Source organism: Petaurus breviceps, unplaced genomic scaffold (genome assembly GCF_028583685.1).
Source record: "Petaurus breviceps papuanus isolate PSGF00001 unplaced genomic scaffold, PetGlider_PUasm1.0 90845, whole genome shotgun sequence".
Classification (NCBI taxonomy): domain Eukaryota; kingdom Metazoa; phylum Chordata; class Mammalia; order Diprotodontia; family Petauridae; genus Petaurus; species Petaurus breviceps.
Window position 1 is genome coordinate 24,451,394 of NW_027187359.1, and position 23,198 is coordinate 24,474,591.

Sequence of the window (23,198 nt, forward strand, 5' to 3'; positions counted from 1 at the left end):
AGAGAGAGAGAGAGAGAGAGAGAGAGAGAGAGAGAGAGAGAGAGAGAACTATTTAGAAGAGAAAATCTGGAATGATTTCATAGATGAAGTGACACACCTTTGTTATTTCAGTGACTATTTGCCTCTCAGATATCTCCCTTCACTCTTTCTCAAAGGTCAGCTACCTTTGTGGTACAGTGGCAAGAATATCAGGTTTGTAGTCAGAGGACCTAGGTTCAAATCCAAACTTTGCTAGTTACTACCTAAATGTCTCTAATCAAATAATTTCATTTCTCAGGAACTCAGTTTTATAAAATCAGGCGGGTGAACTTTTTAAACTTGAAGGTCCCTTCCAGCCCTACAGGTCTGATATTAGGAGAGTATCTTTCCCATAATTAGGAGCATAATATAACTGCAGAAACAAAGTGAGAAATTTCAAGAACAGGATAACGTCATAATCACCCATTGGTGATGTCTGGTGCTCCTGAAGTGGGCTGACCTTTCATCACTGGTGAAACCCCCACACTGTCAGATCTTGCCTCCATTTCTTAAGGGTGCCTGAAGTGGCAGTGAAGCAAAACTTCAAACAGGTCTCTTCAAGGTCACTCTGGCAGGCAGTATTTTTTAATCACAGAAATACAGTCAAGAGGAAACGGACTGTCTGCCCAAGGCAGAACAATCAGAATTGTTTATCAGCTTGTCAGGCTGACTGCTGGGTCCTTCTACTCCTGAAAATGACTTCGTCATTATGCTTTCCAATGATTAACCTGTAATTATTTGATTTTGAAGGGACCTGTGTTATTCCATCTGGCTCCGGGAGCAACAGAGCAATTATAATTTATTTTGACCCTCTAGAGAGTAAATATTGTGAATGTAGAGAAGGTTGAAATCACAAAGTATATGCCTTCATACCTGCAGGAAATGTTTCTAATGATCCTTCATTTTACCTGACACCAACATCATTTTGCACTTCCTAGAATAGTAGAGTTTCATGAGGCCCTTTATACTATACTATTGCTGCCTTTATTGTACAACATTAATGCATTAATGTGTGTGGGGGGCAACCTGTGATTTCATCTAGTTTGGAGTTCCTGCAGAAACTTCCCCACAACAATCTCTTGGAAATCTTCAAGATTTCTTTGGAATCACTGAGAATTACTCAGGGTTACATAGGCAGTATGTTCCACAGTTATCATTTGAACCCAGGTTTTCCTAACTCCAAGACTGAGCCTTTTATCCATAACTAAGGTGCTATTCATCTGGTCACTAAAGATGTTACATGTATAGGATCATGGGTTGAGACTCAGGCCTTTAGAGACCCTGAGTCCAACCCCTAAGATGATGAAATCAAAGCACAGTAACTTATCCAGGACCACACAGCTAGTAAGTGTCTGAGGCAGGATTTGAACTCATGTCTTGTGGACTCTCAAGTCCAACACTTAAATTACAGAGGTTGAACTGGTAGAAGGATCCAGGATATTCATATTAACAATGAATGGACCTAGTTTCCCTCGACTTTGTTTTTAATCATGGCAAGATCAAATGAACTAGATACACTCTAAGGTCCCTTCCAGCTCTAAACCTGTAATGCTAGAAGACTATTTCCCCATAATCAGAAGCATAATATAGCTGCAGACAAGGTGAGACATTTCAAAAAAAGAATAATACCATAACCTAAGGAGATAGAACAGGGCATCCACTGGGGACGTACAGTGCTCTTCAGCCTAGCTCACCTTTCGTCATTATCATCTAATTCACCAGTCCGATTGTCTTTGTCCAATGATTAAGTCAAGTGGCATTCATTGAGCACCTACTATTGGGGGTGGGGGGGTCGGCATTTGAGCAAGATCCAGGTCTGCTGACAAATCAGGCCAGGGATTCCCTGACTAGGAGTTGATAGATATTTTTAAACTAGACTGGCATGACCTAAAGTAGGAAGGATCTGGACTGAAATAAGGCAGCACTAAGGCTCAATGACTTTGAACCGCAGTCAGAGGACAGGGAAAGATATCAAGGAGGATCCATGGAAAGGGCCATTTTCTGACATCCGATATCATGAGCTTACTTAGGTCACCCACCTAAACCCTGTATACATTATTACTTTTTATCTGTTGTCAAGAGGCTATGGGAAATGGTTTCAATGATTAGAAGGACCAGAATAATTTTCTTTGCTCAATTGTAAATTCTTTGACAGCAAGACTAGTTCACTTTAGTCTTTGTATCTCTGGTGCTTAGCAAGACTTGATATATATTAAGTGGAAACTTTTTGAAAACTACAGCAAAATAAACTGAATGTGTGGAAACTATGATGAACTATGAAGGTTGGTCCCGACGAGACAAAGAGGAGTCATCTTCCCCTGCTTCTTAGCAGAGACAGACAATTCTGGGTCTGGGATACTACAAATACTGTCATTGTTTCCATATGTTGGTTGTTTTGCAGAACATTTTCCCCTTTTTTATTCTTTATAATAATGTGTGGCTCTCTGAGAAGGGAAGAGGAGGATGGGGGAGCATATTGGGAAATATAGGTAATCCAAAGAGGCGAGCAGGTCTAGGTAACAAACTTTGTCTGCCATCTAAGTACTCAAAGGCCCCTTACCAGGATATCTGTCAATTTTTTTTTTTATTTAGGCATTTTTCATTAATATCCTTCTCTTTGTGGCCTCATTTGGGGTTTTCTTGGCAGACAGTGGAGGAGTTTGCCATTTCTTGCTCCAGCTCATTTTACAAGTGAGGAAGCTAAAGTGCTTCTCCAAAGTCACACTGATAATAAATGTCTGAAGCCAAAATTGAATTCAGGACTCAAGACTCCAGGTTGAACATTCTACCCACTGTGCCACCTAGCTGCCCCTGTTAGCCACTGGTGATGACATTTTGGACTTAAGCAGTCATTGAAAGACACATTTTTAAATCACCCCTAGACCGCTATAGCCTCCCACTAAACCTCTAAGGTATATAGAGGAACTGTATCACATCCATATTTACATTCAAGTTATCAAGAAGCAATTATTAAGTGCCTACTATGTGCTGAACAATAGAAATGAAAAGAAAGGATAAAAACTGTTCCTGCTCACAAGGTTTTCACAGTGGAATGCAGAGAGAGTACATGCAAATAACCATGCCTAAACAAGGATAAATAGGCCATCACATGGGGGGAGGTGCACTCAGGTTAATGAGGACTGGGAGAGGCTTCTTGCAGTAGGTGGTAATTTAATGGAGATTTGAAAGACGCTAGGGCTTCCAGGAGGTGGAAGTAGAGAAGAGGGAGATATGTGAGGCATGTTAAACAAACACCGACCATGTCCAGAGTCAGGAGATGTCATATTGTATGTGAGGATCAGCAAGGACGTCAGTATCCTTGCATCACAGGGTATGTGGAGGGAGTGGTAAATGAAGTAATAAGATTTAAAGAAGTTGAAATGAAACCATAAAACAAAGAAGTCACAGCCAAATGGAAGAAGAATATATAGATTCTCTTTGGAGAGGCAAATGAAATATTTGGAAGAGTTGATTCTGTTTTTCACCCCAAAGGAAATAAGAAATATAATTTCCTAGGACACATGGTCATCCTGCCTTCAAGCACTCACAATGAGTAGAAGCAAGCTGTTTTTTTTTGTTAAATTTTGTTTACATGCATCCTGACCAATGAAGATAATTGCAATATATGTGCCAACATCTGCTGCAAAGGATAAAATAGGGAAATTCTTTGAAGACCTTGGCAAGATCCTCCAAACTATGTCTACAAATAATTTGGTATTCAAGGTCTGCAATACAAAGGTGGGCACAAGGAAGACAGTGAAAACTATGCCAGAAAACATGTTTCAGGATCAAGAAATTAAAACAAAACCTAACAAAACAAGGATCAAGACTATTCAGTTATATTGACTTAGTATTATCTTTATTCACACACATATTCATTTAAAAGGAGGCATATGTCTATATGCAGAGTTTAATAGGGTGAGACATCACCAGATGCTGAGTGATGAAAACCTTCTCAGAACAGAGGAGGAAAGAAAAATTCACGAGAGAAACTCAGCCCCAAGGAGAATAAGGAGGGAAAAAAGAAAGATACATTTGGTAAATCTTTAGTGAATGTCTTTCATTGCTTGCAGACCACTATGATTCACCATTTCATGGTCTGAGTACTGTCCAGGAAAACCTTACCCTTCCCTAGATGAGATGGTTGTGGGGAGAAGACAGATGGTAGCCATAAAAGGGGTGATGATGGGGTTACTTGTAGATTTTTTTTAAAACTGTCAAGTTTCTTTTCTTGTGATAAGTAGTGCTCTCTACCTTTTTCTACCAAGGTTGAAAGGGGACTTAGACTAGGCAGAACAACACAGACTTTAAAGCTACAACACACATCTTCAGATTACTTGTGAATTTCCATTTCCCTTTGAGTGTGTGGTATGTGGTATGTGGTGCCAGAAAAGCCCTGAGATCAGTACTGAATGGATAATTTATGAAATAGTGAAATGAGAACAGGTAAACCCAGTTTTTTGGGTAATCATTGGGAAAGACCACTGATTGTTAGTGGGAAACAGGGCTACAGTCACCCTTTAATAAGGCACAGAAGGTATAGAGACAAGCATCACAAACTGGGGAGAGATACAGTGGCAGACAGCACAGCTCAGGGATGGGGAATGGAATGGTGAACAAAGACAGTGTGAAGAAGAGGATGGTGAGGGGCAATATTATTCACACAGCCACAGATTAGAGTTGGGAACACACAATAGCATGGAATCAATGGAGATGGAAGAGGGAGGAGGGGGAGGAGGAAGGGCAGGAGTTTTAGGTCTCATTTTATAGGGTTTTGGAGGGAAGCAGACTAACTCCTATCTGTGTCACCTTGGGGTTAGTTTATTAATATATTCAAATCATGTCAAAGCTATGAGTAAAGCTTCAAAGTCATCATTTCAAAGTTTTGAAGTTTTGCTGGTCTGAAGCTGTGGAGGTGTGGATTTTGTCTGGAATTTACATATAATAGGTTCAGAAATCTTGACAAGCAGCACCTAGATGGCTTCACCTGATTCAGCATATCTCATCAGTGTGTGTATTTTGATTAATAAATTATATAATTTGTAAATTATGGCCCTTTGATCTTTGGGATGGTTTATACAAGACTTCCGGGTTCCCCTTTGCAATCTGACTTCCTGCTTTCACCCCTTTATACTGGCTACTTATAAACTTATTTTATTAACTAGAAGGGGTGCAGAGTACTCAAGGGGACCAGAACAAGATACAATTTTAACACAAGTTTTCTATCCTACCACCATCTCAGAAAAGGGTGAGGAGGCAGCCATTTCAGGAATGGATACTGGTTATTTACTTAACAATATATTTCTTAATTTTACTTTTATTTCAGGTAAATGCTTCTTGAACAGTGTCCTATGGTTGGTTGGTCTGGTAAAAGGACCACAGAATCATAGACTGAGATATGGATGTGACTTCAGCATTTATCTAAGTTCAAACCCTATAGTCAGAGGACTCTTTAGTATAACACACTCAAACATGGTCATCCAGCTAAAAACTTCAAAGAAGGAAAAACCTACCATCTTTCATGGAAGCCCATTCCACATTTAAAAGTCTTTCAGTGTTACGATGTTATTTATTTGTTTCCTAATCTCAAGTCTAATAATTAGTCTCGGTAACTTCCATCCATTCCTTTTTGTTTTACCTTCTGGGACCAAAGAAAATAAATTAATTTATTTTCTGCATGACATCCTTTAAATACTTGAAAATCACTATCATGGCACCCCTGGGTCATCTCCAAGCTACAGAAACTAAATTCCTTTATCGTCCTTTAACATGGTCTCAAGTACCTTCAACCCCATCCTGATTGTCCTTATTTGAGCATTCTCATGAGTATTAATTCCTTTATTGTGTTATGAAATAAACTCAGTACTCCAGATGTGTACTGGCAAGGTTAGAGTATAATGATACGTTCATCACCTTATTCCTTATAACTATAGCCTGCATTATTCATCCCAAGATTGGATTAGTACTTTTTTTTTGAAACTGCAACATCATGCCATTGACTCATATTGAAATTACAACCCAACAACAACAAAAATTGGATTCTTTTCAGAACTGCTCCCTAATCATGACTCACCATTCTGTTACTGATTGATTTTTGTTTTGTTCAATTTTTTTTTTTACTTAAGTGAACAACTTTACACTGATCCCTATCAGTCTTATTAGGTTCATCCCAATATTCTGGCCTACCAGTATCTTTTTACTAGGTCATGCAGTGTTTTAACTGTATCTTTCAGCTTGTATCAACTGTGAACTTAATTTGTATGTCATCTATGGGTTGTTTTTTTCAAAGTTATTGATTCAGATGTTCTAAAGACTAAACGTTGGGAACCTGCTGCCATCTTTACATTGAATATTAACAACTAATCTGAGACTTTGAGATCAGCCATCCAATGTGTTCTGAAACTGTATAATTAGATTATCATCTAATCTACATCTTTCTATCTTTCACACACACACATATGAGATATAGTGTCAAAAGTTTTGCTATAATGTGGGGAACAGCAACATTTCCCTCATCTACTATTTCAGTAATTGACCAAAAATAAACATGCCAAATGTGTTTAGTTGGGCATGATCTAGTTATGATGAACCCACACTAGTTCTTTAAAAAAAATGTCTTTATTAATTTGTTTGTTTACTTTTTGTTTCCAAGATTCATTTCCACACTCCCTTGAGTTTCAAATTTTCTCTCCCTCCTTCTCCACCTCCCCACCCCCCTGCCCATGGTGGCATGCAATCAAGTATAGGATCTGAAAATACTTTCACATTAGACATTAGTCAGGTTATAAAGGATTGTAACCTATGGAATGAACAATGGAAAAGAGGAAACAAAACCAAACAAGAAAAAGAAAGAGAGCAGGTAGTTTGCTTCAATCTGCATTCAAACTCTGTTCTTTCTAGTTCTTTCTCTGAATGTTGACATCTCTCTCCATCATGAGTCTTTTGACCCTGAGTCTTATAACCCTGCATTGCTGAGAAGGGACCAGTCTATCAAAGTTGGTTGTCACATATATGTTGTGTCTATAATTGTATACAAATTTCTCCTGGTTCTGCTCTTCTCACTCAGTATCAGTTCATATAAGCCTCTCCAGGTAAATATGAAGTCCATCTGCTCCTCATTTCTTATAGCACAATAGTATTCCATTACATTCATATACCACAACTTGTTTAGCCATTCCCCAATTGATGAGCATCCCCTTAATTTCCAGTTCTTTGCCACCACAAAAAGAGCTGCTATAAATATTTTTGTACATGTGGGTCTTCTTCCCACTTCTATGATCTCTTTGGGATACAACCCTAGAAGTGGTATTGCTGGGTCAAAGGGTATGAAAATATTTATAGCCCTTTCGGCATAGTTCCAGAGTGCTCTCCAGAATGGCTGAATCAGTTTACAACTCTATCAAAAATGCATTAGTGTTCCAATTTTTCCACATCCTCTCCGGCGTTTGTAATTTTCCTGTTTTGTCATCTTAGCCAATCTGACTGGTAAGATGTGATACCTCAGAGTTGTTTTGATTTGCATTTCTTTAATCAATAGTGATTTAGAGCATTTTTTCATATGCTTATAGCTATCTTTAATTTCATCTTCTGAGAACTGCCTGTTCATATCCTTTGAGCATTTATCAATTGGGTAGTGGCTTGAATTCTTATAGATTTGACTCAATTCTTTGTATATTTTAGAAAGGAGGCCTTTATCAGAGACATTGGTTGTAAAAATTCTTTCCCAATTGTCCTCTTCCCTCTAAATCTTGGTTATATTGGCTTTGTTTGTACAGAAACTTTTCAATTTAATGTAATCAAAATTATCCAATTTGCACTTTATAATACTCTCTAATTCTTGTTTGGTCATAAAGTCTTCCCCTCTCCATAAATCTGACAGGTAAACTGTTCTGTGCTTTCCCAGATTGCTTACAGTATCAGCCTTTGTATGTAGATCATGTACCCATTTAGACTTGATTTTGGTATATGGTGTTAGATATGTCTATAAAAAACCGGTCTATGCCCGGTTTTGCCATACTGTATTCCATTTTTCCCAGGAATTTTTGTCAAATAGTGAGTTCTTATCCCAAAAACTGGGGTCTTTGGGTCACACTAGTTCTTTATAATCACTTCTTCATAGTCTAGGTTTCAGTAAGTATCTCTTTAATGAAATTTCCTAGAATTTTCTCATGAACCAAAGTCAAGTTCACTGGCCTATAGTATTTAGACTATATAATCTCCCCTTTTTTTGAAACTCAAGACATTTATCCTTTTCTCATCTTATGAGACCTCTCCTATTGTCCATTATATTAAAAATATCACTGAAAGAAATTTGACAATCACATCCACTAGTTATTTCAGTATCTGAGAATGGAGTTCATTTGGAGCAGGTGACAAATTCATTAAAGGAACCCAAATGACTTCTTATTATTTCCTTATTTATCCTGAGTATGAAGTACCTCCTACTAATTTTTATTTTCATTTCCAGTGCAAATGGATGTTCACAGAACTTCAGATTTCACAGAAAAAAGAAAACTGAAAGTTGAGCTACTCTGCATTCTCTGTTTCATAAAGAATAAGCATCCCAGCCATGTGACTCTGGGCAAGTCACTTAACCCCAATTGCCCTCCCCCCAAAAAATTAAAATAAAAAAAAAGAATAATCATCCCATCTACTCCAAAAAAAAAGGTCTTATATCTTTTTTGATGTTCTTCTCTCCCCACCCCCACAAAGGCAGAAAAAAATGAATAAACCTCTTTTTGTCACTTTTAGTTTGCCTTGTCAGCCTTAGCTCCTGAGCTTGTGTTCCTAATATTCAAAGGATAGTATTTATTCTTTTTATTCATTTATTTATATTCATTCTTTTTTTAAAAAAATCTGATCTTCCATTTTCTGTACACTTCTTTTAAAGATCTAAATTGATTGGTGAGTTCCCTGTGCATTCATTTTAATCAGGCAAATCCTATTTTTACCCCTTATAATTGGAATTGTTTCCCTTTTTCATTTCATTTAAGATTTTCATTCCTGATCATCTCCAATTCTTTAGGGCTGACTTCTCCCATAGCATTTTGCTCCATATAATTCTATCTTTGTTCGCTCTGAACCCTTTGAAATCAGATTTCTCCAAATGCAGGATATATGTTAGGATATCTACGTGGCACAGTAGATAGAGTACACAGGCCTGGAATCAGGAAGACTCCTCTCAGTTCAAATTTGATTTTAGCCACTTAATAGCTATGTGATCCTGGGGTCCCAGTTTGCCTCAGTTTCTTCATCTGTAAAATGAGCTGGAGAAGGAAATTGCAAACCAGTTAAGTATCTCTGCCAAGAAAATAAAAAATAGGGTCATGAAGAGTCAGACAGGACTGAAAAGTGACTGAACTGAAGGGTACATGTCAGACCATTACTTTATATACTCTCCTCTACCACAAACTCAAGAATGAAATTATCATCCGACCCCATCTGCTCCCTCAAGTTCTCATCATTTTCACCCCCAATAATCAGTCCCTCCCTGTTGGGGAAAATCATATCCAGAGTAGAATTTTCCTTTGTTTGTTCTTTCAACTTTTGAAGGATGAAATGATCACTAAGGCAAATTACGAAATGATTACCTGCTCTGCTTTTGAAAGAGATAGAGAGCTCCAGATGATGTATGTATAATTGAAATCCCATAGTATCATGATACCATACCTCTATGCCAGGCTTATGATCTGTTTCCAACACTCTCCAATATTCCCCTTTTTTATCCAGTTAGTCTGTAACATACTCAAATGGAAAAAAAAAAATATCTGCTTCTCCATCCTTTGACCTTCACCAAGATATTCTCCATCATATTTTTCTCCCTTTTCTCAGATTTCTTCATATGAATAGGTTTTCTTACCCTATAATGTTACTCCCCTTTCCATCTCATTTTACTAACCTTATTTCTTTAGAATAAGGAATACCTACCCAGAACCATGATCCTGTTATAAGTTTCACCACATTAAGTCTTACTGATATTTATCAAGCCAAATATTCATTTTAGTGTTAAGATATAACTTTCTGTTCTTTTTGAATGATGCCTAAATTTTTGGGTATTTATATATAATCATTTGAGGCTGTATGCATTTTTCTCCTGCTTCTTTTCTTAGAATTTGTCTTCTGTGAATTTCTGTGTTCTCAGCTGCTATTCATTCTTTGTGGCTACTCTCTACACTATGTAACTTGGCACATATACATAGGTGTTCTCCTTCCTCCATCCTTTTTATCTGTTTGTTTAAATGTGCTTTTAAAGGCTCCTCAGTTAGGGCTTTGTAATTATGTTTTTGAAAAGCTTAGTCCAAAGCCTGCCTTGAACTTGGGATAGCTTTTGAAGGTTTAGTGATTAAATGGGACCTGTGTTACATCTTCACAATAATTTCTTCAAGAAAAGAATCTGAAGGTGCTAAAAATGGCAAACACTAGAAAATATTTTCTTAAGTGACTATATCTTAGAATATTAGAAATGCTAATGTCACTACAGACTCATCTGCCTCTGTGAAGTCAGATTATAAGCTGATTAAAGATCAAATCAATGACAAATTAGAAGAAAGGCTATTTATGGGAAAAAGATACTTTTTGATCGTAGTGGCTTCAATTGAACCTTTTCAAATAAGCTGGCAACGTATTTAAAAAAAAAAAAAGCAAACCACCAAAAGTAAAAACATCACCTCTTATCACCATTTCCTAGAGAAACTGCAATGGTAGGAAATAGTTGCCACAATGAATAGGCTTATACAGTCCAGAAACTTTCTCAATCCTACAGCCTCTGTCTTTTTGCTGAGTGAACAGCCATAATAGCCAAGGGGAATACAGATCAAAATATAAGATAAGTTACATAACATTGTAAAGCAATAAGTTAGCAGATAATGGATACATAATATCTTAAAACAGTTGAAAGGGATATTAACTTGATAGTATATTGACATAAATAACTTTTCATAATAAATTGGCTCAATATTTTGATGGACATGTAGGTTTACTCTTACATATATATGTATATAATACATGTATTTATAGATATGTGGCTACTGACTGCGTATGCATATATAACATGCATGCATATATTTATAGATGTGTGTGTACCTGCATATACATGTGTATCTACATATGCACATATATATGTTCACAGATATATAGATGTATGTGTATATATACATATAGTCAACTTACATAGTTGAGTATATAGTTGTATAAATACAAAAAGAGATACATGTATTATACAGCTAGATAGATAGATAGATACACAGATAAATACACAGACAGACAGACAGAATCAACTTAGATACCTGAGGAAGTCAGATTGGTAGATTTGCCTATTGAGATGGATGATCCTGAGAAAGGTTATCCTATCCAGACTCCTCTTATCTCTGAGTTGTGTGAATACATTCAGCATATACCCCAAGCACAAGACTATTCTATGGCTAAATAATTGCAACAGAATGTCGGGACTGGAAAATATGGTTGATTTAGTTGGTCATAGCTCCTGTAATTGTAGCCTAAGTTAGCAAGACTGGCAGGTATGACATGGACATCTAGGTGATCAAATCCTTAAGCCTTGCCTCATGGTCTAATAGCCATCTGGCCACAGCTGATAAATATCAAGCAGGAATTCTTGACATGACCAGAGACCAACACTGGAAAGCTCAGTTCAACTTTATGCCTACTGTATGCTTTATAAGGGCAGTTAGGTGATACAGTGAATAGAGCCCAGAACCTGTAGTAAGGGAGACTTCAGTATAAATGTGGTCTCAGACACTAGATGTGTGATCCTAGGTAAGTTGCTTAACTGTTTGCCTCAGTTTCCTCATCTGTAAAATGAGCTGGAGAAAGAAATGGTAAGTCACTCCAGTATCTTTGCTAAAACACAAACAAAAAAGAGATCATAAGGAGTCAGATACAACTGAACAAAACAACAACAAAATGCCTTATATATCTTTTCTTTGTTTTTATTGAATCCTTTAATGGAATTTAGTAAGAAAACAAGGGATCCAGTGAATGTTATTTCCTTTTAATTTTGAGTGGTGAACAGTCTTCCCAGTGTCATTTGTGCCAAGCAGAGCCTGCCTGATGTTGGTTGTGAGTCATAATAACATCTCCTGCCTTTCTATCCCATTCCCTGCAGGAACTACTGTGATGCGTATGACAGCCTTTGATGCTGATGACCCTTCCACAGACAATGCCCTCCTGCGATACAACATTCTGCAGCAGACTCCTGACAAGCCATCTCCCAACATGTTCTATATTGATCCTGAGAAAGGAGACATCGTCACTGTAGTGTCACCGGCACTCTTGGACCGAGAGGTAAGTTCAAAGCCATTGATTTGCTGCTGAATAGGAGTGTGTTACAGTATTCCCAGTAAGAGATAATGATGTGAACTGGAATAATCATATTGAGAATGGAGAAGAAACAATGGCTGGAAGAGGCATTTCAAATGAAGAATCTGTGTCTTAATCTTAATTTCTCCTGGGCCCTTCCTGTTGCTCTGAAAAACTTGTAGCCTTTTATTGATAACAAAGGATGCCTGGCAGCAGTTTTTTTTTTTTAAGACTTTTCCTACATAACTCATGTCCCTTAAACTATACTTTCTAGCCCTCTTCATTGAACTTTGTTGCCTGTTTAAATGAGATTAAGGCCATCTCATTTAATAAAAGCCTTTGTCTATTCTCTATGCAATTTAAAATGCATGTTTAGCTATGTTCTTCTCTGTCCCTCCTTTCTGAAATAAGGTGTTCTTTATCCTCAGTCAGTCAGTCCATTGGGTCATTAAGTATCTATTAAATGCTATTCACTATGGATCAGGCATTGTGATAAGCACTCCTAATACAAATATAAATAGAAAGAAAAATAGTCCCTGCCCTTAAGGAGATTACATTCTAAAGGAAGATGAAAAGGAGGAGCTGGAGCATGGTAGAAAGATTACAGAAGGCAGCCTTTCACAAATGGAGGTTCTGGTAGAAGTCATTGATTCAGAGGGAGGGGTCCAAAAGGATTCAATATGTGAATTCCAGGGTCAGAGGGATTCTTCAGGATGAAGAGCTTGAGCAGGGTGGTAGAAGTCTGGAATGCAGCCTGGAGACATTAACTCCTATGGTACATGATTTTAGTCCTTGAAGGACCTAGTAGAAGCAAGACTCCAATGAAAGAGAAACTGAGAACGCTATAGTCCTGCAGGAGAACTGAGTTGTCAAAAGTTATCAACACACTTAGAGGGCATGGAATTTTCTAGTAAGAGTTTCTAGCTAGATGACATATATTTCACCCTGGGGAATTAAAAGACCTGACATAAGAGGTAAATGTTCTTTTAAGAATGAAAAGACTTTCCTTCAGTGAAGGAGCCACCCAGGAAGGGAAGGAGGGAGGAAGGAAGGAAACAAGCATTTATTAATATAGACTGTTCTAAGCAGTTTATAAATATTATCTCATTTGATTCTCACAACTACCCTAATAAGTACTATGATTATCCTAATTTTATAGTTGAGGAAGCTAATGCAAAGCAAATATGTTTGAGGCCATATCTGAACTCAGGTTTTCTCGACTCTAGGTTCTGTTCTCTATCCAGCACCCACCTAGTTTCCAATTGTCAACAGATAAGAAGAACCTATTCACTTCAATCTAGACTCATAGCAATAATTTCTGATTAGAGCTTTCCATATTTTTGACCTCTGGTAAGAGGCCAGGTCTTTTTTGTCCTTGCCTGAGACTATCAGTCTAATCCAATCTGATCCAATAAACACTTATTAAATGTCTACTATATGCCAGACCCTATGTTAAGCACTGGAAATTGAGTTAATAGAAAGAAAGCCATTCCTGCCCTCACAGAACTTGTAAAAAAGAGAGAATTGACAAAAGGAGGCAGAAAAATGAGGGAGGGGGGATGGTACAGAATGGTACACCAGGAAGCACCTTGTTCCATGGCACTGAAGCCAGACAAGTCCGTAAATGCAAAGCATCCACCGTATCCTTTTCATTACTTATCCTACCTTACTTTCTTCTGTCTTTCCTCCATTTCTTCTTCATTTTCTCCCCTTCTCTATCCTCTTCCAGTGTGAACCTCAGCTATAAGTCTTACTAGTATTGACTATAACCAAAGGTATGATGTCATCTGTCTGATCATACCTTAATATGTGGGTTCAAATGGTACTCCAGATCTACTTAGATGTGGGCCACATGATGTTGCCCAGGATAAAGAAGGCTTGTTCACCATCTTTAAAAAAGACCATTCTTAAGACTCTCCCTTTTTTTTTTCTGAAGTGATCAGCTTGTTTTTCTCTTATTTACATCCCTTACCTTCTTCCTTTTTCTTTTTTTTTTTTTTGGAGGGGGGGAGGGCAGGGCAATTGGGGTTAAGTAATTTGCCCAAGGTCACACAGCTAGTAAGTGTTAAGTGTCTGAGGCCGGATTTGGACCAGGTCCTCCTGACTCCAGGCCCGTCATTCCTTACCTTCTTAAAGGTATAAAGTATATCTGGACTCTTTATTTCCTCACTCCTTATAATCTGACTTCTATTCCCACTACTCTAAAGAATTTTTTCTGAGATCGCAACTAATCACTGACCACAACATTTGGTTTGCCCAGGCTTTCTTCTTCTTCTTCTTCCTTCTGTAGCATTTAACATTGCTGACTTCTGTGAAATTTTTTCCTAACCTTCCATGATTATGTGCAACTTGGCTACCAAATGTTCATTTGTTTCCTTTACTAGATTCCCCTTCTAATCTTGAAATTTTCATATGGGTTGCCCTTTGTTCTATCTTCAGGACCTCTTATATTTTCTCTTTACTCTTCCCAAGTGGACTTTTCCACTCCAAGTGTTGATCTTGGAGTTGGGAAGACATGAGTTTAAATATTGCCTTAGATACTTACTAACTTTGTGACTTCGGACATATCACTTAACCTGGTTAACTATCAGTTTCATTATTAAATGGTGGTAGTAATATGACCAGTCTCACTGGGTTGTTTTAAGAATTAAGCACTCTAAAATATTTAAAGTGCATTATATACTTCAAAGAACTATATAAATGTTAATCATTATTATTATTATGTCTATGTAATTTATTCCAAGATTTCTATCTCCTCCCCTGAGCTCTAATTCTAAATCCTTAGTTTACAGTGAAACATTGTCTTGAATGTTTCCTGTTGAAACTTCAAATGCAGCACACATAAGACTTATCAGTTTCCACTATAACCAGCTTTGCCTCAAGAATACCCTAATTCCTTTATTATTTTCTCATGTACTCAAGTTTTAAACCTTTAATCTATTATTGGCTTTCCCTCCTTAAGCCCAGAAAGGCTAAGTGACATAGGTAGTCACATAGGTAGGACTTCTGATATCTTCTGGGTGATTACACACACACACACACCCATTGTACATGTATGCATATACTCATGCATACATATATACTTATGTGTGTACACATGTGTATGGATGTATACACACCGTGCCCATATGTGGGCCTGTATGACCACATACATATATGTGTGCATATACACACATACTATGTTTGTGTTTGTACATACATATACATATACATACACACATATACACACATACATAATGCTGTTTATGATGATACTAGTTTTCTACTCTTTGCTAGACTAGCCTTCCTATGGGCTTCATAGTTGCCATCAGATACTGCTTTCCTGTCTTGCTGACAGATATAGTTCTGCTGAAAATGGAGTCTCTGCAGACCATGGTTGGCTGAAGTCTATGCTGACTTTACCTTCTGACTTTGCTAAAAATGTTTTGTTAAAATGCTGCCATGCTACTTTAGCTTGAAGTCTTTACTCATATACTTGAGCAAGCTCTTTTATTTTATTTTTAATTAAATTTTTATTGATTTTTGTTTTTATAGCACCATCATTTCTCAAAATATTCCTCCCCTCCTTCTCCCAGAGAACTAACCTTTATAACAAAGAATTAAAAAAAAATTAAAAGACAGTTCAGAGGAAAAGACAAAAACATTCAAACTAACCAACACATCAACCTAGTCTGACATTATACACAAAATTCCAAACTCATAGTTCTCTTTCTCTGCCAGGGAGGGTTTGGGCAGAAATTCCAAATCTCTGCTTTGGTGCAAAGTTTGGTCACTCAACTTCATAACTTTGAGTTTTGGTTTTCTTATTGCCTTTTTTTTTCTTTTATATGACTGTTATAATGGTGTATATTGTTTGCCTGATTCTGCTTTTCCTAGCATTGAATTATTTTATACAGGTGTTCCCATACTTCTCTATATTCTATAACATTGGAGTTAAAATAAAATTTAAAAAAAGAAAATGCATCCACCAAACTGTACAGAAATATACCTGTGAAACACATATTGACTTGAAAACCACATATTAAGATTATCTATTTTCTAGTGTGTTTTTATTTATTTTGTTTAATATTTCCCAATTATGTTTTAATCTGGTTTTGCTCCATTTGGGAATATTGCCTCTCATGTTTGACACCTCCGTCATATACATTCATCATTTCTTATAGAACAGTAATATCCCATTAAAATCATGTGCCACAATTTATTTAGCTATTTTAAAATAGACATCTACTTTTTTTTTTTTTTGCCCCACCTCCTAGTTCTTTGCTGTTACAAAATAGGTACAGCTATACATGGTTTAGTGCATCTGGAACTGTTCTTTTTATCACTGGCCTTCTTGGAGTACATGCCTAGCAGGAGAATCTCAAGGTCAAAAAGTATAGACATTTGAATCACTTTATTTACATAAATACAAATTATTTTCCGGAATACTAGGACTGATTCATAGCTCCACCAGCAGCTCTTTTAGAAAAAGCAGAAAGTCCTTTGCCCTCTGACAAGCAGAAAGCCTCCCCTGGTTTGCCTTATATTTTAGCCTTAGGGACCAAATGATTTAAAACAAAGAGCAGGCTTATCCCAACTAGCTAAAGTGCTTTGATTTTTTTCCCCTTAGTACTCTTCCTAGTCCAGCAGCGGAAACCCTTAGCTCTTAGTCAGTTCATAGGGAATATTCCATGTACATCACAACTTTTTTCTTAGATAACAAGACTATAAGGACAAGTGTGATTACTTCCCTACTAATTACCAACATCTCTAGGATCTCAGAGCTCCCCAGGCTTTTTTGTTTGTTGCTTTTTAGGTAACCAGAGGCTCACACAACTAATAATAATGTTGTATATTATTTGCCTGTATATTCTATATTCTTCTCTATATTCTATACCATTGTAGTCAAACAAAAAAAAAAGAAAGAAAAAAAAAAGAAAATGCATCCCCTAAACTGTACAAAAATATAGCTGAGGCTGTATTTGAACTCAGGTCCTCCTACCTGCAGGGCTGATGCTCTATCTGTGGCACGACCTTAGCTGTCTCAGTTGTCCAGATTTTAAAGACTTATGATACTACTGTTCTCCATTGTGCATGGATGGACAGAGACAAAAGGGTGGATACAAAGTAAGGCATGTGGGGAAGGGCAATGTCTCTGGGATTTGTTTAGCCACATTCTTCATGTGTACGTGGTAACATGACAATTGTGTGGATATTAACCCATGCCCATGCATGAATATATGTGTATATACTATAGATAGAGCCAATCCAATCTGTAGTAAGTGGCAGACACTGTGCTAAGTTGGGGAAACAGTTAATAAAAAGAAAGACGGTCCCTGCCCTGAAGGAACTGACAACCTAAGGACAGGAGACAGTGCACAAAAGAGGGCAGTGAAGGGGGAGTTGGGGAGACCAGAGGGCATCTTGTTCAGTGGAATTGAAACCAGGCAGAGCAGCAGTTGCACAGTGGAGTGATATACATGAATATCTACACATTCCATATAATAATAGCTAACATTTATAGAGTGCTTACTATGTACCAGGCACTATACTAAATGCTTTACAAATATACTCTGCTATGATCCTCATAGCTGCTCTGGGAGGTGGGTGCTATTATCTCTGTTTTATGGATGAGTAAATGGAGGCAAAGAGAAACAGAGTGATTTACCCAAGGACACACTGGTAGTGACTATCTGAGGAAAAATTTTAATTTAGGTCTTCTTGACTTCAGGACCAGTACCCTGTGCACTGTACCACATACATACACACACACACACACACACACACACACACACACACACAGAGGCAGGAGGGAGAGAGGGAGAGACAGAGACACAGAGAGAGAGAGAGAGAGAGAAACAAGGGGTGGGGGTGGGGTGGGGAGGTAAGGTTATTGTCTCTGGAATTTGCTTAGCCACTTTTCTAGGTTCCTTCATATGTAGATGGTAACATGAAAATCTGTACACATATATTGATACACATTAATATATATTCAGTTACGTGGATGTGATAATAATTGAGGCCAAAGACTTGGAATTTTATTTCAAAGTTATGATTCTAAGAACTCATTTAACCATTCTTTGACTCAGTTTATCTATATGTAAAATTGGGACCCAGGGCCAGAAGTTGGTTTGCCTACTGAGGAAAGGATATTGTAGGTTAGTATTAAAAAAATAGTTGAACTAATTAATATTGTCCCAAGTTGGTCCCCTTTTTATCATTCCCTTGCTTCCCCTCCTGAAGCTGTAAGTGAGAGGGCAAAGTTGCATCTATGGTAATTACTGTTGTTTATAATGAAAGGGGTAGTGTGGAAACCTTGTTAATTACCTTTATCAGAGTCCCTGAGGTAGAAAGCTAGATTTTCCCAAAAGTAAACTGAAAGAACTATATCTCAGCACACAATAAATTATTCCAGATTCTCTATTCCATTATACCTGGTAAATGTTTAGGATACCTGGAAATTTGTATTCAATACATTAGAAACAGGAGTTTCTAATTATTTTTTTTCTTTTCTGAAAGATATAATTCTCCCAATTCCTCTGTTTCCTTTTAATGGAAATGATGTTTGAAACCCTTGAGACAGGAATGTCAATATCTACCTTTCTGCAAAGGAAGAACCCCTATAACCTGATTTCTGTGGTGGCAAAATATCTTAAATATCTTTGCTTTGTCTTCCCTCATATCTATTCTACACAGGCCTGGTCCATAGGTGTATGCTTTCTATTTCTTTCCTTGAAAAAACCACATCCTAGTATGTACTAAATTCTATCTCTCTCCTTCCTCAGTACTCTGCTCTTGGTCACTATATCTTCTACCCCTGAATGTGAGGGGGCAGGCTACCCCATTCCTTCCATATTTTTCATCCCTTTGATTTGCCATATTTTCCTTGTAGAGATAACTGTAGGACCCTAAATGATCCTTTTAAAATCATGAGGTAATAATAACAATAGGGAATATTTTTATAATGATATAACTTTACAAAGCATTTTATACTCACCATCTTATTTGATAATAGCTCCCATTTATAAAAGTTTTAAAGTTTGTAAAGTTCTTTACATATATTATCTCTTTGATTCTCATTGGATTTTCAAAACAATCCTGTGAGGTAGGTGTTATTATTTTCCCCCACTTTCCTCATGAGTCAGAGAGTTGAAGTGACACTCAACTAATGAGTATCTGAAGCAAGTTTTGAACCTAGGACTTCCTGACTTCTAATTCAGCTCCCTCTGTAATGTCATTATCATACCTCCTTTTCTCTCCATATCAACATGGTTGGTCATGTGATACAGGCATTATCATCCCTGGGAAGTAATGAGGCCCAAAGAGATACAATGATATGCCTGGGGCCACAGAGCCAACAGGAATAAAAAAGCAAGATACAGCATTAATATCGTTCCTCTAGTCGTTGCAGTTTGCTAACTTCTTTAAAGGTTTTCATCATCTCAACATTATCGTCATGTCACCATCATTATTATAATAATATCAGAGTTGAAAATATTATATTATACTATTAATTACATTGTGTTGTATTAATATATCATATCAAATCATATCGATAATAATAAAAATCATAAGCTTATAACCCAATCAGTCTTGGAGGTATTAGGCTCTGTTTGGGAAGGGAAGAAGAAAAATTTGATGAATTGTATGTGTCTGGTCCTATTTTACTAACACAAAATATTTGGACAGTCACTATTTACCTAGCTAAATGCTAATACACTAGATAATTGGATGCCTTGGGCTTATTTTGGTTACTAAAGGGTTTCAAGTTCATAATCTTTTCATTTTGGTCTCTTCTTGCTATAACAAGTGTATAATTATGGAAGCCAAATTAGCATTTTTACTCATAATACTACACAGCCCAAAGATAAACACAAATTAATGGAAATTGGAAAATCAATGGAAGTGAGTAAGCAGACCTACTTTTCTATAAGGGTTTTTGGAGTTCAGGGCTGATCTTTGCAGCATCAGGGCTATGGCAATGAAAGGAATCTCTCTGAATTGAGGCCAGAATTATCCATTGATTAGTAACCACATATTCAGTATGATTGCTGATAGAATAATACCGAAATTTAAGGACTAGATTTTAAAGAGACAAAGGCTATGCATTGAATTTCTTACTAGTGCTCCGTAGGATTTGAAAACCATTTGATCTGGCCAGTAGATAGATATTTCCTTACCTGAATAAGGTTAGTTGTGGTTAAGAATACACTGCAAAAATTGGGACCTGAAATCTATGCAACTTTATCAAACTTCTCAAGAATATTACTCCCCACAAACCAGCAGCTTTGATATCATTCTGAAATTCTGCTTCATATTCAGCAGCATTCTAATCTTCTCCCCCCAGCCACCTACTTAGGAATTTTCTCCAAATTTCAAGAACATTTTCATTTTTTATAATATGGAAAAACACATTTGCATGATTAAACTGATTTTTAAGTTGTCTCTATTTGGGTGAGTTGAAAGTCTCAATGCATGCCTATGATCCCAGGTGTAGAGCATGTCAAGTGTTCTGTGAAAAGACAGAGCTGGCACTTGATAAGGAAAGGCAGGTGTAAGTCTGAGTTTGGGGAAGCCTGTTGTTTTTTTTTAAGACCCTCAGAAAGAGCTGTTCAAAACTGGCATGGGTTCCTCATATTTTCATTAATTGTCAATTCAGCTACTTATGCAAAGTCCTCAAGTTGTGGCAGACCAACATCAGAGGGTATAACTTTCAATTTTTGATTTTAGACAACATTTCTTTCCTTTCATAAGGAACTTGTAGCTGGAGAAATTACCCTCAGGGGAGTGAAAGATAGAAGACACAAGGCATCCTGCAGGGTTTGATTTCACTTTCAACAAAAATGTTAACCCACATTATTCTTTCCAGCATGTACTTTTTACAATAAAAGTCTTTGTGTCAGCATTATACATATGGTTGTCAAGAGCTTCAGAAAAAGCCTTATTGCCTCTATTGCTTTAACCAGCACTTTCAATGCTTTAATTTTTGAGTTGTTACTATCTGCACAGAGTAGCTAGGTGGCTCAGTAGATAGAGTACTGGGGCCTGGAGTCAGGAAAACTCATCTTCCTGAGTTCAAACTTAGTCACTTAACTTTTATTAATAAAGTCACTTAACCCTGTTTGCCTCAGTTCCTCGTCTATAAAATGAGCTGAAGAAGAAAAGGACAAACCACTCCATTATTTTTTACCAAGAAAACACCAAATGGGATCACAAAGAGTCAGACAGTACTGAAATATCCAAACAACAGCAAACTATCTCCTCCACTTCTTTACACCCAGAAGAGAATTCAGTAAGTGCCTTTGTAAAGAGAAAGAAGACTGGAAGATTGATGCTCTTCCCTCACTCTCAATTCTCTGGTTCCAACCAGACTCAGAGACAACATCACTATGTTGGATAGAGTACTGGATATGGCATGAGGAAGACTTGAGTCAATCAGTCAAAAACCCTTAAGTGCTTACTATTGGCCAGACACTGTACAGATAATAGAGACACAAAGAAAGGCAAATGGCATGGTCCCTGCCCTCAAGAAGTTTACATTCTGATGAGGGATACAACATGTACTTAACTATATATATATATATATATATATATATATATATATATATGTATATATATATATACACACACACATATATATGTATGTATATATATATGTATATATATATAGAGAGAGGAGATGGACAGTATAAATGACAGGTAAATGTGTTTGAATCAACTCACATACTTACTAGCTGTGTGATCTAGTGCAAGTAACCTAATGTCTATGAGTCTGTTTCCTCATCTACAAAATGATTAAATACTTTTTTGTGGGGGGCGCAATCAGGGTTAAGTGACTTTTTTTCAGGTGATCAGGGTTAAGTGACTTGCCCAGGGTCACACAGCTACTAAGTGTCTGGGGCCTAATTTGAACTCAGTTCCTACTGACTCCAGAGACAGTACTCTAGCCACTACACCATCAAACTGCCCTTCTCATCTACAAGATGAGAAAATTGGATTCAACCTCTAAGATCTCTTCTGGATCTAAATCTATGATCCTGTAATCCTCAAAGAGCAGTCTGGTTGGAAGGACAAGGGTGGGAATGACAAACAATCTGTGTCTCTCTTAGACTATAACTTGTAAAGAAAATGCTGATCTGCAGCGATAGAGGGACTTTTTTGTTGTTGTTTTCTTTACCTGGTATTTTCTTTTATTAATAAAATCACAGGAGGAGGAGGAGAACGGGGGAGGAGGAAAGTTGGAGGTATTTTTCTACCATTAATTCTTGTAACCTCAGTATCTTACAATTAGAAGTGACATCAAAAGTCACTTAGTCTAACTCATACACAAGAAATTTCTTTCTAAAAGTGACATCTTTTGGGGGCAGCTAGGTGGTGCAGTGGACAAAGCATCTGCTCTGGAGTTGGGAAGCCTGAGTTCAAATCTAGCCTCAGAGACCTACTAGTTGTGTGACTCTGGGCAAGTCACTTAACTCTGATTACCTCAAAAAACAAAACATTTAATCATTTTTCGATGAGGAAACTAAAACTCATAGATGTTATGTGATTGCCTCCAAAGCATCTTTTATTTTTATATCACCTTGAATTAATAATAGATCTCCTGTCCTCTCTCACCTGGATGGAATGAGAGAGGGGGCAAGAAATATGGTCTTTATAGCAAAGAATATAAAAGAAAAGAAAAGAAAAACAGCTCAGCAAAACTAATATATCAATCCAGTTCAACAATATACACAACGTTCCATATTAATAACTTTTCCAAAGAGAGGAAAGTATGTTCATATCTCTCATTTCTGCCTAACTTGGTGATTATAGTTACACAGTTTTCAATTTCAATTTTGTTGTTATAGTTCATGTTGACAATTATAGCCATCATGTATATTTTTTTT

General features: G+C 37.0%; 1 protein-coding gene across 3 annotated transcripts in view; it reads left to right on the forward strand.

The window, feature by feature from the left end:
* CDH13 (cadherin 13) overlaps positions 1-23,198 on the forward strand; it is a 1,699,366-nt gene that overhangs the window by 1,326,458 nt on the left and 349,710 nt on the right. For all 3 annotated transcript variants that reach the window (XM_069072248.1, XM_069072247.1, XM_069072246.1), the window contains one exon: positions 12,140-12,318. In XM_069072248.1, coding sequence (XP_068928349.1) covers positions 12,140-12,318 — 179 coding nt within the window. The remainder of the gene's footprint in view (positions 1-12,139; positions 12,319-23,198) is intronic.